This window comes from Terrapene carolina, unplaced genomic scaffold, assembly GCF_002925995.2.
Source record: "Terrapene carolina triunguis isolate 2854851 unplaced genomic scaffold, T_m_triunguis-2.0 Scaffold112, whole genome shotgun sequence".
NCBI lineage: Eukaryota > Metazoa > Chordata > Testudines > Emydidae > Terrapene > Terrapene triunguis.
The window spans coordinates 18,988,219-19,000,682 of NW_020664463.1; the positions used below are offsets into that span (position 1 = coordinate 18,988,219).

Sequence of the window (12,464 nt, forward strand, 5' to 3'; positions counted from 1 at the left end):
TCAAAATTGTTAGACTGCTGATGGTTTTTAAACCTTCTTTTTTCTCACTCACCTAGGGGTTTGTGACCAAAACAATGGCAATGACTTCATGCTAAGTAACGGCTCTGTCACATCTGACAGCAGCATATTTATTCAAGAATGGACTGTGAAAGAACCAGGCGAAATCTGTGAAATCAAGAGAGATGACAGATGTACCGAACATGCCACTGCCAAGTGCAACGTTCTGCGCTCACCTCAGTTTGCACAATGCCATGGAATGATCTCTCCAGACTCGTTCTATTCTGCATGTGAAAAAAACAGCTGCTATGAGGATGAAATCTGTGAGGTCATAGCTTCCTACGCTCACGTTTGCAGAACAAGTGGGATTTGCGTCGTTTGGAGATCACCGGAGTTTTGTGGTAATGGTTTCATTATACACTAAAATTGATGCAGAAACTAACACAGTGAATTACTCAGTACCACTACTCCCATTGTCTCCAATTTGTCTGCATAGTGTGAATATCTTAATCCTATGTCATAGGACAGAAGTGCCAGTTTAAATTTCCAGTGTAAGTAATGTTCCATGTTAGATAATTACTTTAACGTGCAGCCTAATTTAAATTTATTCCTCACTATCCATTCAACCGCTAGGTATGGAAAAAGGTGCATCAGTAAAATACATACACCTGTTAATTGTGCAGAGCAGAAGGTAGCAGACAGGGACAGCTGAAGATACGTAGGGCCTACGAAGACCATGCAGAAGGGGAATATTACTATATGAGAGTGTACAATTGTTCAGACCCCCCACCCCCCGACTTTCCATACCAAATATGAATCTGAGACCTTGTCTGTACTGGGAATCGGTCCTGATTCGAGTAATTGATGGCAGCTGCAGATGTAGCTGCATCAGTACAGAACCTACGTGACGATAAAGAAAGTTACAATTTGCACCAATGGTACTTACCCCTGCTTCTCATTAGGACACACTCCATTGGTGCAAATCATGGCTTTCCTTGCCTATCCTTGGATTCTGCACTGCTGACCATCAATTGCTGGTACCAGGGCAAATTCCCTGTGTAGACCAAGCATATGGCTTTCAGTGTGTGAGAAAACAGGCTATTGGTTGGTAGCCTGCGGCAGAGAAGTTCAGAAACACCCACTATATGCGTCACATTCCCCTCCCAGAGCAGTGCCAGTTACGCTGCAAATTACTGACCAAGTCAGTAATAAATTGCTCTGCATGCTCTGTGATCCCCATTGTGCATGTGTTGGAGGGGAAGAGGTCACAGATGGGCAGCCATTGATTGTGGGGCGGGGGAGAATATGGCAAGGGTGTTAGCAGTGCAGATGACCAGAGATATGTAGAGAGATGAAAGATGTGTGTCTGGCCTGGGATCAATAGGTTTTTTATATCTTTACTCATCCACCAATTCTCATCCGCTTGCATGAATTTCTACCTATGATCGCTATTCATACTGATAGACCTACCACAGAGGAAGACATCACATGCACTACACAGTTGCATTGCACATGTGCTCAGCGATATGCTGATGGGCACTATGTGTGAACCTCAACAAATAAAGATAAGTGACTATTGGGGCTGCTGATGCCATGTATTGTCCCCATGGATATTCTTGCCTTCTGTGCAAGGCTTGCTGTACTAGGATGTGCAGATGAGGCACTGGCTGTCTCAATCTTTTTGGTTTACAGTCCTCTGTTTATGATGGATATGAACATGGGCCACCTTCCCTCCATATATTCCCTTATGCAATGCCCTGGCATGGTCACCATGTCCCAGTCATTCTTGTTATCTCTGTCTGCCTCCCTCTTTATTATCTTTTCCCGTTCTCTTCTCTCTCTCTTTTTTTCTCCCCCTTTTCTGTGCATTTTCTATATGGTTTCCCCCAGTTTTTATACTTTTGCCCTTTATCTTGATTTTTCCTTCCCATTCCATATTTACTCTCCATCCCACAGGTTGAGAACCAACCCCCTAAGGACTTGATGTAACAAAAGTGCTGTCCGTCCAATATAGTGCACGGCACTATAAGAGGCATCACTAGGATTGTTTTTCTTCATGTTTAAGGCCCAAATTGAGTGGAGCGTTGAAGAAAAAAAAGAGGAAGGTGAATTTGGCCTGATCCTTGAGTTAATGTCTTACATCTCTTTCAAAGCAAGTTTTGGAGAACATTATTGATACAGATAAATCTTTTAAGAAACAACACACTCCAAACATTCTATATGGCATATAATCCTAGAAAATGGAGAGAGAATATAACCTGTCATTGCTTAGATTTAGGACTTCAACCAGACTTTCCAAATTGCAACATCAAGGTAGAATGCCAAAGAGGCTTCTTAATAACCTCTCTGCATTCCTCAAATTCCCAGTTTATGATGCACTGCAGCAGGAGGACACCCAGTTTAACTACTAGTTACATAAAACAGTCATTGATGTCTCAACAATGGCATCTTCTTCTTCTTCTTCTTCCTTTTTTCTTTTCTTTTCTTTTTTTTTTTTTTTTGAAAGCAGGTGCATGTGTATAGCTGCCAAAAATAAAATTGTTGATTGCTGGGACATTGTGCAGAATACATTAACAACTCAATAGACAGCATAGCTTAATCATTATATAACATTACAAACCTATAAATAATGGCATTGCACTAGATACGATTTTTTTCAGTGAATCCAGGCTATTTATACAGGGCTAAATTAGACACCAGCCCATATTGGGGCAATGCACAATGGCAACACTTCAGCAGCCCAAGTCTTCCCTGAGCTCCCAGCTGGGCAGGGTGAATATGTCTGCTTGCAGCATCCCTTAAGGGGGTGTAGCATGCTCTCCATTCCATGCCAGCCCAGCACCAGTGGTCAATTCAGTAGGGGGGCAGAGCCATGCTCCAATTTCCTTCTCCCTCTCCCTGCCCTCTTCGGGATATGGGGGCACTGGTAGGAAACAGTTCTTGTGTTCATGGGAGTGCATGGACTAGAACTGTAGCTGACCCTGGTATGGGAATGCAAAGACTCCTTGTACACTGCCCACACTTAGCACAGCTGCTCTTAAGCAGCCCACCATCTAGCCCACAGTAAGCTGTACTAGCTGTATAACTTCAGGGCACAGAACATGTATACCTTTAACGTGCTTACACATTTTGTTAGGTACTTGCTGAAGAGTGCTGTAGAATTAGTATATGGTTTAATGCAAAGATCATGGAGACTTTCATCATCTTTGGGTGGCAGGGAAGCTTAGTTATCTGAAAATCTGATTGCTTATACATCTGTTGACCTAGCCCAGTGTTTCCTAAACTTGGGACGCCGCTTGAGTAGGGAAAGCCCCTGGTGGGCCGGGCCGGTTTGTTTACCTGCCACATCCGCAGATCCGGCCGGTCGCGGCTCCCACTGGCCGCGGTTCGCTGCTCCAGGCCAATGGGAGCTGCTGGAAGCGGTGCGGGCCGAGGAACGTACTGGCCGCCGCTTCCAGCAGTTCCCATTGGCCTGGAGCAGCGAACTGCGGCCAGTGGGAGCAGCGAACCTCGGCCAGTGGGAGCCACGATCGGCTGGACCTGCGGACGTGGCAGGTAAACAAACCGGCCAGGCCTACCAGGGGCTTTCCCTACACAAGCGGCGTCCCAAGTTTGGGAAACACTGACCTAGCCTATGAGCATTCAGGTTGAAAATGATCAATATTATAAGAAGTGTATCTTACACAGTAGCAGTGCTTTTACTTAGGAAAAGTTAGTCATCTGTGAATAGGATCTGTCTGTAAGCAAAGTTGTGTCTTATAAAAAACAATAAAAATCTTAGGCTGGCTAGTTATTTCCAGGGATGGGCTTGAACCAGTACTGCAGGTCTGAATGTCCATGAGCTCTGTGAATGTTTCAGTCCAGATTGCTTATTCTGGATCCATCTTCCATTGGATCCAGGTCTGGAAAAGGATTGTGACACTGTGGGCTTCAGAAGTGTAAACTGGTCCCCTTCCTCAGCTTCACCTCTAGTTCCCTCCACCTGCCCTGGAACCAACACCACCCTTGCTGCCTTTTGGGAAGGGACCCCAGGCTTCCATTTCCCCCTACATTGAACTCTTCAGGGTTATAAGCAGGCCCCCTCTGGGTGCTTCCAGATCTGTCCCACCCCCAGATTCCCACAGGGGGTTTCTAGAGTAAAAGTTGTTCTCATGACATTTTTACAGTTTTGGTTGAAATCCAAATCTATATTGTAATTGGGCTAAAAATCCAAACTTCTTGTTGTGTATTTGGCTGTCTTTAGGTCTGGACAGCTCTCTGTCACCCCATTTCTTGTTATCCCCCAAGCTGTATGTATATAAGTGATATCTGAAGGCACCTCGCATGGTGGGTATTAAATACTTGTTTCTAAGTGCAAACCCATCTACTCTTCTCCAGTTCTCAGAGATGGAGTGTAATCTGTAATACAGCAATGGAGAAATAAAGAACCACCAAACCCTAAAATAATGGTCCAGTTTGGCGGCCATTGAGGACTGAAAAGGGAAGGAATCAGCACAGCAAGGTTTCTGGCAGTGGTTTCAGTGGATATGTTTGCTGTGAGATATTTACTTTTGGAAACACTGCAAAGATAGTACCATTGTTGGATTGTCTTGCACATCTAGTAATAAATAACTTGCAAGTAGGGATATTTGAAAAAAAGTCAAATTAAATTTTTCTGTTGAAAAATGGGGTTTTGTCAGAATTGAAATTTTTCCAGAGGAAAAGTGGTTTTGGCAGAATTTTCTATCAGAAAAACTGAAATGAAATATTTTGCTTTGGGTCGGCATTAATCTTTGTGTCCTCCTGAATCACCACAATGCCTCTGGGAGTTGAAATTCTGGATTCCGCATGTCCCTATTTTCTTTTATGGACCCTACTCTCCATGATCACTCTCTGTGGCTGAGCCACCACGGCATGTCATTGGACTCCCACAGAAAGAGGCCACAGCGTATCATGAGAGACTTCCCCATAGGGGTGAATGGGGATATGAGGAGCTTAGAACTACAACTCCAATGAGGCATTGTGGTGGCTCGGAAGAATGCAGAGACTACTGTCATGTAGACCTGAAACAAAATGTTCTTCTTCGAGTGCTTGCTCATATCCATTCCAGTTAGGTGTGTGCGCGCCGCGTGCACGATCGTCGGAAGATTTTTACCCTAGCAACACCCGGTGGGTCGGCTGTGGAGCCCCCTAGAGTGGCGCCGTTATGGCGCTGGATATATACCCCAGCCGACCCAGCGCCCCCTCAGTTCCTTCTTACCGCCCCTGACGGTCGTTGGAACTGTGGAGCGCGGCTTAGCTGATCTCCACACTCCCTAGCTTCTCTTTGCTCTTGTTGTATTTAGTTATATAGATAGTTGTTCAAGTTAGTTAGTAGTTAGTTATAGTGTATATATATATAGTTATAAGTTGTTATCGGGGGTTTAGGGGGTGTTTTTCCCCTTTTCCCCCCGGCGCGCAGCCGGGCCCATGCCCAAGGCTCCTGGCTTTAAGCCGTGCGCGTCCTGCGGGAAGCACATGCCAACTAGCGACCCGCATAGCTCCTGCTTGAAGTGCCTGGGAGAGACTCATCCAGCAGATAAGTGCCCTATCTGCAAGGCCTTCAAGCCGAGGACAAGGAAGGAGCGGGACTTTAGGCTCCGACAGCTCCTCATGGAGGCGGCGCTGAGTCCGGATCCTCCCTCGGCGCGCCCTGTCCCGGCACCGAGCGCTTCGGTGCGCAGCGCCCCGGCGGGCCCGACCGGTGCGGCAGAAAAGACTGTCCGGCACCGACCGACGTCGGCACCGCGCCCGCCCAAAGAGCCTCGGCACCGATCCATCTCGCCGGGCCATAAGAAGACCGCTAAGAGACGGGACGCTGCTGCCGCGAAGATACAGGCTCCCCCGGTGCCGGGGGTAGAGCCGCGTCCGCAGCTGGACCGCCAAAGACAGGCGGCCACACCGTCGACTCCGGCACCGAGGCCGTTGAGTCCGGTGCGGACTGTTTCACCACCAAGGCTGGTGGTGGAACCTTGTCTCCCTTCCACCCCGGAGACCTTTGCCACGGCGAGAGACCTGATCGCCCTCACGGAGCCGGCGCCGTCGCAACTCCCGGCACCGGTGGCTCCACGCGTGCTGCAGTCCAGAGGCAAGCCTGCCCTGGTGCGCCCACCGTCGCCAGCACGAGTCTCTCGGCACCGCTCCAGATCCCGAAGCAGGTCCCGACGCCGCTCGGAGTCCCGGCGCCGAGGGTCACCTCGGCACCGGTCGTACTCGCGGCCCAGATCTTCCTCGCGGCGCCGTTCAACATCCCGGCACCGCCGTGACGACCGGCACCGATCGGGGTCGAGGCGCAGCTCCCGGCACCGGTATGAGCGCCGCTCGGGCTCGAGAGGCCGCTCCCGGTACCACGCCTCCTCCAGATCGTCGTCACGTTCCAGATCGGGATCCCGGCACCGGAGGGACTATCGGCACCGGTCCAGGTCCCGGCACCGTTCGCCGGAACAACGCAGGGACAGGTCCCCTTACGGTCGGCACCGATCGGCACCGTACCATCCGGTGCCGACGGCATCGGGTTCGGCACCGCCGTGGCCGTCGAGATCGGCGTCCCGGTCATCTGAGACGGTGGAGCCCGGCCACCTGCAGGAGACCGAGGACCCGATGCAAGGGCCTGCGCATTGGTCCTTTTGGACTCCTTGGGCCTACCACCAAGCTCAGGGAGCTCCCCTGTCGGCTTCCCGCTCTGGCCGTTCGGACACCAGGGCCCCGGAGTCTACCATCTCCCGCCCTCCTCCAAGGGACGTGGAGGCTCCAGTGCCCGCACCTGCAGAGGCCCCTGACCAGGGGGCAGGAGATGCCCAACACCAGGAGCACCTGGAGCAGGACCAACCATTGGACCCCTTGCCACCGGGGGCATCTTCCTCGTCCTCTCCTGATGAGGCCGTAGCGGGCACGTCGTCCATCGGGCCGCCCCCGATAGACCTTCGGGCCCACCAGGACCTACTGCGGCGCATGGCTCGCAATCTGGACCTCCAGGTGGAGGAGGTTGCGGAGGTCCATGACCCGATAGTGCAGATCATCTCAGCGGATGCTCCATCCAGGGTGGCATTACCGCTGGTCCGCACCATCCAGGCCAACGCCACTACTATCTGGCAGACCCCGGCCTCTATTCCACCCACGGCCAGAGGGGTTGAGAGAAAATACTTTGTCCCATCAAAGGATCATGAGTATCTGTACATTCACCCCCAACCGTGCTCACTGGTGGTTTCCTCAGTGAATGCACGGGAGCGCCATGGCCAGCAGGCCGCTGCGCCCAAATCGAAGGACGCTAAGCGCTTCGATTTGTTCGGACGCAAGGTGTATTCGGCTGGCGGACTGCAATTGCGGGCAGCGAACCAGCAGGCGCTACTGAGCCGCTACGGCTTCAATATGTGGTCCTCGATGGGGAAATTTAAAGAACTGGTTCCCCAGGACTCGAGGGACGAGTTTGGGGCCCTGGTAGAGGAGGGCAAGCGGGTGGCATGCACCTCCCTACAGGCGTCCCTCGATATAGCGGACTCGGCCGCTAGGACCCTGGCGTCGGGGATAGCAATGCGCCGAATCTCCTGGCTCCAGGTGTCGGGCTTGCCTCCGGAACTGCAGCAGACCCTGCAGGATCTACCGTTTGAGGGCCAGGGCCTCTTTTCGGAGAAAACAGACTCGAGGCTCCAAAACCTCAAAGACTCCCGGACAATGATGCGCTCCCTGGGGATGCATGTCCCAGGACCTCAGCGCAGGCCCTTCAGGACGCAGCCTCAGCGGTTCTACCCTCCCCCGCCTCGTCCAAGACAGGACTTTGCTAGGAGGCGGGGTCGAGGTGGTAGGAGAAGGTCGACCGGCCCTCAACCCGGTCAGAACCAGGGCCAGTCTAGGCCACCTTCAGGGCCTAGACAAGCCTTTTGAAGGTGCGGTCGAGGACGGCACCACGACCGGTACCCAGGATCCGACTCCCCCTTTCCGGGACCGCCTCTCCCGCTTCCACCGTGCTTGGTCCCGTATAACCTCGGACCGTTGGGTCCTTCGCACGGTGGAAAGGGGATACGCCCTCCAGTTTTCCTCGCCCCCCCCCTCCCACTCCCCCTCCCCGTCCCTCTTCAGGGACCCTTCTCACGAGCAACTCCTTACACAGGAGGTTTTTGGGCTCCTCGCTATGGGGGCCATAGAGGAGGTTCCATCGGAGCTAAGGGGCAGGGGGTTTTACTCCCGCTACTTCCTGATACCCAAGTCAAAAGGGGGTCTAAGGCCCATCTTAGACTTGCGCGGGCTCAACAAATTCATAGTAAAGTTGAAGTTCCGCATGGTATCATTGGGGACCATCATCCCTTCACTGGATCCTGGAGACTGGTTCGCCGCCCTCGACATGAAGGACGCTTATTTCCACATAGCGATTTATCCGCCTCACAGGCGCTTCCTGCGATTTGTAGTAAACAGGGTGCACTACCAATTCGCAGTCCTTCCCTTCGGCTTGTCCTCGGCTCCCAGGGTGTTCACAAAGTGTCTGGCAGTCGTCGCGGCCTTCCTTCGTCGACAAGGGATACAGCTGTTCCCGTACTTGGACGACTGGCTGGTACGCGGCCGCACCAGAGACCAAGTGCAGGCCCATGTCCACATAGTGACACGCACTTTCCACGAGCTGGGCATTCTACTCAACAGAGAGAAGTCCACTCTAGTACCAACTCAAAGAATAGAGTTCATTGGAGCAATCCTGGACTCCAGACATGCCCGAGCCATCCTGCCACACAGCCGCTTTCATACCATTTCAAGCGCCATTCAAGGACTCAGGGCCTTTCCAACTACCACCGTAAGGACATGCCTTGCCCTCTTGGGCCACATGGCCTCGTGCACCTACGTAACCAGGCACGCCAGACTGCGACTTCGCCCATTGCAGACTTGGGTGTCATCGGTTTACCGTCCTCATCGAGACGACCTGAGCGTAGTGGTCACGGTTCCGACCGCAGTCTTGGCCTCCCTCACATGGTGGACGGATCGCACTGCGGTCTGTGCAGGAGTACCCTTTCACGCCCCACAGCCCTCCCTCCACCTAGTTACGGACGCTTCATCTCTAGGATGGGGCGCTCACCTGGGGGAGCATCATACCCAAGGCCTGTGGTCGGCGTCCCAACTAGCCCTGCACATCAACGTCCGAGAGCTGATGGCAGTGCGCCTGGCTTGCCAGGCTTTCCTCAACTTCCTACAGGGCCGTTGCGTGCTGATTCTCACCGACAACACCACGGCCATGTTTTACATCAACAAGCAAGGCGGAGCCCGCTCATCTCCCCTATGCCAAGAGGCCATTCGCCTGTGGGACTTTTGCATCGCCCACTCGATACATCTCACGGCGTCATTCCTGCCTGGAGTCCAGAATACGCTGGCAGACCGTCTCAGCAGGTCCTTCCAAACGCACGAGTGGTCGATTCGCCCGGACATCATCTATTCCGTTTTCCAGAGGTGGGGGTTTCCCCAGATCGACCTGTTCGCATCTCGGGCCAACAGGAAGTGCCAGGCATTCTGCTCCCTACACGGTCGAGCCCCGGGCTCTCGGTCGGACGCCTTCCTCATGGCATGGAAAGACCATCTGTTCTACGCCTTTCCCCCATTCCCGCTGGTCCACAGGGTGCTGCTCAAGATCCGCAGGGACCATGCACGGGTAATTCTGGTCGCTCCCGCTTGGCCGAGACAGCACTGGTACACCACACTTCTAGAGCTGTCAGTACGGAGGCCGATCACGCTCCCCTTGAGTCGGGATCTCATCTCTCAGGACCACGGCCGGCTGTGTCACCCCGACCTGCAGTCGCTCCACCTCACGGCGTGGATGCTTCATGGTTGAGTCGCTCAGAGCGGCAATGCTCGCAGGCCGTCCAACAGGTCCTGCTGGGAAGTAGAAAGCCCTCTACGCGGACCACGTATTTAGCCAAGTGGAAGAGGTTCTCCTGCTGGTGTGAGCAACGAGCTACGTCTCCCTCGCAGGCTCCTATCCCCTTGATACTGGAATACCTCCTGTCCCTCAGACAGCAAGGCTTGGCAACATCCTCAATTAGGGTTCACCTCGCCGCTATTTCCGCTTTCCACCCAGGGGAACTCACGTCCTCGGTCTTCTCGAACCCGATGGTCGTTAGATTCCTCAAGGGCTTAGACCGGCTGTACCCACAGCAGCGACAGCCGGTTCCAACGTGGGACCTCAACCTCGTCCTCTCCAGGCTCACAGGGCCTCCGTTTGAACCTTTGGCTACCTGCTCGCTCCTGTACTTATCTTGGAAGACAGCCTTCCTGGTAGCCATCACCTCAGCACGACGCGTCTCGGAACTCAGGGCGCTGACATCCGAGCCCCCTTACACGGTGTTCCACAAGGACAAGGTGCAGCTTCGCCCCCATCCTGCCTTTCTGCCAAAGGTGGTGTCACCTTTCCACGTGAACCAGGATATTTTCCTCCCGGTCTTCCATCCGAAACCTCACGCTACTCGTCAAGACCAGCGTTTACACTCTTTGGACGTACGCAGGGCCCTGGCTTTCTATATTGACCGTACAAAGCCATTTAGGAAGACGACGCAACTCTTCGTTGCGGTGGCCGACCGGATGAAAGGCTCACCGGTCTCTTCTCAGTGCCTATCCACTTGGATCACGTCCTGTATTCGTGCTTGCTACGACCTGGCCGGTGTACCGACGCCACGCCTCACCGCTCATTCCACGAGGGCCCAGGCCTCCTCGACTGCCTTCCTGGCTCAAGTACCGATCCAGGACATTTGTAGAGCTGCAGTGTGGTCATCGGTCCACACATTTGCTACTCACTATGCGCTGGTGCAACAATCCAGAGACGACGCTGCTTTCGGGTCAGCGGTTCTGCACACAGCAATGTCTCACTCCGACCCCGCCACCTAGGTGGGGCTTGGGAGTCACCTAACTGGAATGGATATGAGCAAGCACTCGAAGAAGAAAAGACGGTTACTCACCGTTGTAACTGTTGTTCTTCGAGATGTGTTGCTCATATCCATTCCAAACCCGCCCCCCTTCCCCACTGTCGGAGTAGCCGGCAAGAAGGAACTGAGGGGGCGCTGGGTCGGCTGGGGTATATATCCAGCGCCATAACGGCGCCACTCTAGGGGGCTCCACAGCCGACCCACCGGGTGTTGCTAGGGTAAAAATCTTCCGACGATCGTGCACGCGGCGCGCACACACCTAACTGGAATGGATATGAGCAACACATCTCGAAGAACAACAGTTACAACGGTGAGTAACCGTCTTTTTCATTTCAGCTGAAAACTTTTCCACTTTTCTATATGTCTGAATCAAATTTTTTCTGAACTTTTTGTTCCATGGAATGTTTTGATATTTCTACATTTCATCCCAATTTAGGATGAAAACAAATGTCAAAATAGTGAAGTTTCCTGCAGGATTGAAATTCCATTTTTTTTTTATCATCCCTGCTTTCAAGGACAAAAAAGGACAGATTGTAAATGCCCTCACTCGATATCAAGTGTCTTCACTTGGAATCCTTGCAGGGTATATCATGTGTACGATAGTAACACAGTCTATTTATCTATTATCTATCAATCTCTATTTATACCCTGCTCATTACTGCAGTATCTCAGCATGTAACAGAAAGAATGATCACTTCAACGTAAAGATCCACATCTGTTTCTGATTATTTTCCTGCGTTCCCTTGAGGAAGTTGGGGATTTGTTGTTGTTGTTCCTTCTCCTGCATCTTCTGTCTTCGTTCTCTTCCTTGCTTTAATTTGGCTGCATCACTATGGTAGATGTTATTAATTATTATTATTATTTATTATTTGTATTAGTGTGGTTCCTCAGAGCCCTACTCACAGACCAACACCCAATTGTGCTAGACACTGTACAGTCACAGAACAAAACAATGGTCCTGGAGAGTGAACCTATTTCTTTTATGACATCAGTGCTAATTGTGATTTTCTGTTGCAATTTAATTCAGCAGTAGCAAGCAGGAGAAGCTGGCAAGCCCTTGGGAACCGCAAGGCACACAGTAGTGATTCACAGTTCTGTTTGGCAATATCACTGTAACGTTGGGGGGAAACCCTTTTTTTAGAATAAGTGCTGGTGACAAGTGCTGCATTAATAGCCCTGGATCGTTTAATATACATGGAACAGATACAGCACGGGCAGCCACTTCCCTATAAAAGTGACCTATAAAAGGTGACTCAGTCTTTACTTAGTGGGGCCATTCCCAGGGGTTTGCTCTTTCTCTGCCCCACCCATCTCTAATATTTGGTTGCCTTCTTGGAAAGGGACAAATATGTGGCCTGAGCCCCTGACCTTTAAAGTCTTTGGGGGCTGGCCACTCCTCAGCTGGTCCTATGCTCCTTTTGACTCGAGAAAGAAGGATGGTCTAATGGATAGGATGCTGGACTGCTCAGAGCACGGTTCAGTTTATTGTAAGTGGACAAGTTTGTCTTATTCTTGGTCTCCTGGAACCTTACCTTGAAGCCCTCTATCTCGTCTCTG

At 51.9% G+C, this 12,464-nt stretch overlaps 1 protein-coding gene across 1 annotated transcript in view; it reads left to right on the forward strand.

Moving 5' to 3' along the window:
• Positions 1-12,464, forward strand: part of VWF (von Willebrand factor) — a 247,585-nt gene that overhangs the window by 178,145 nt on the left and 56,976 nt on the right. The window contains exon 34 of the mRNA XM_029911665.1: positions 57-398. Within this exon, the coding sequence (XP_029767525.1) occupies positions 57-398 (342 nt within the window). The remainder of the gene's footprint in view (positions 1-56; positions 399-12,464) is intronic.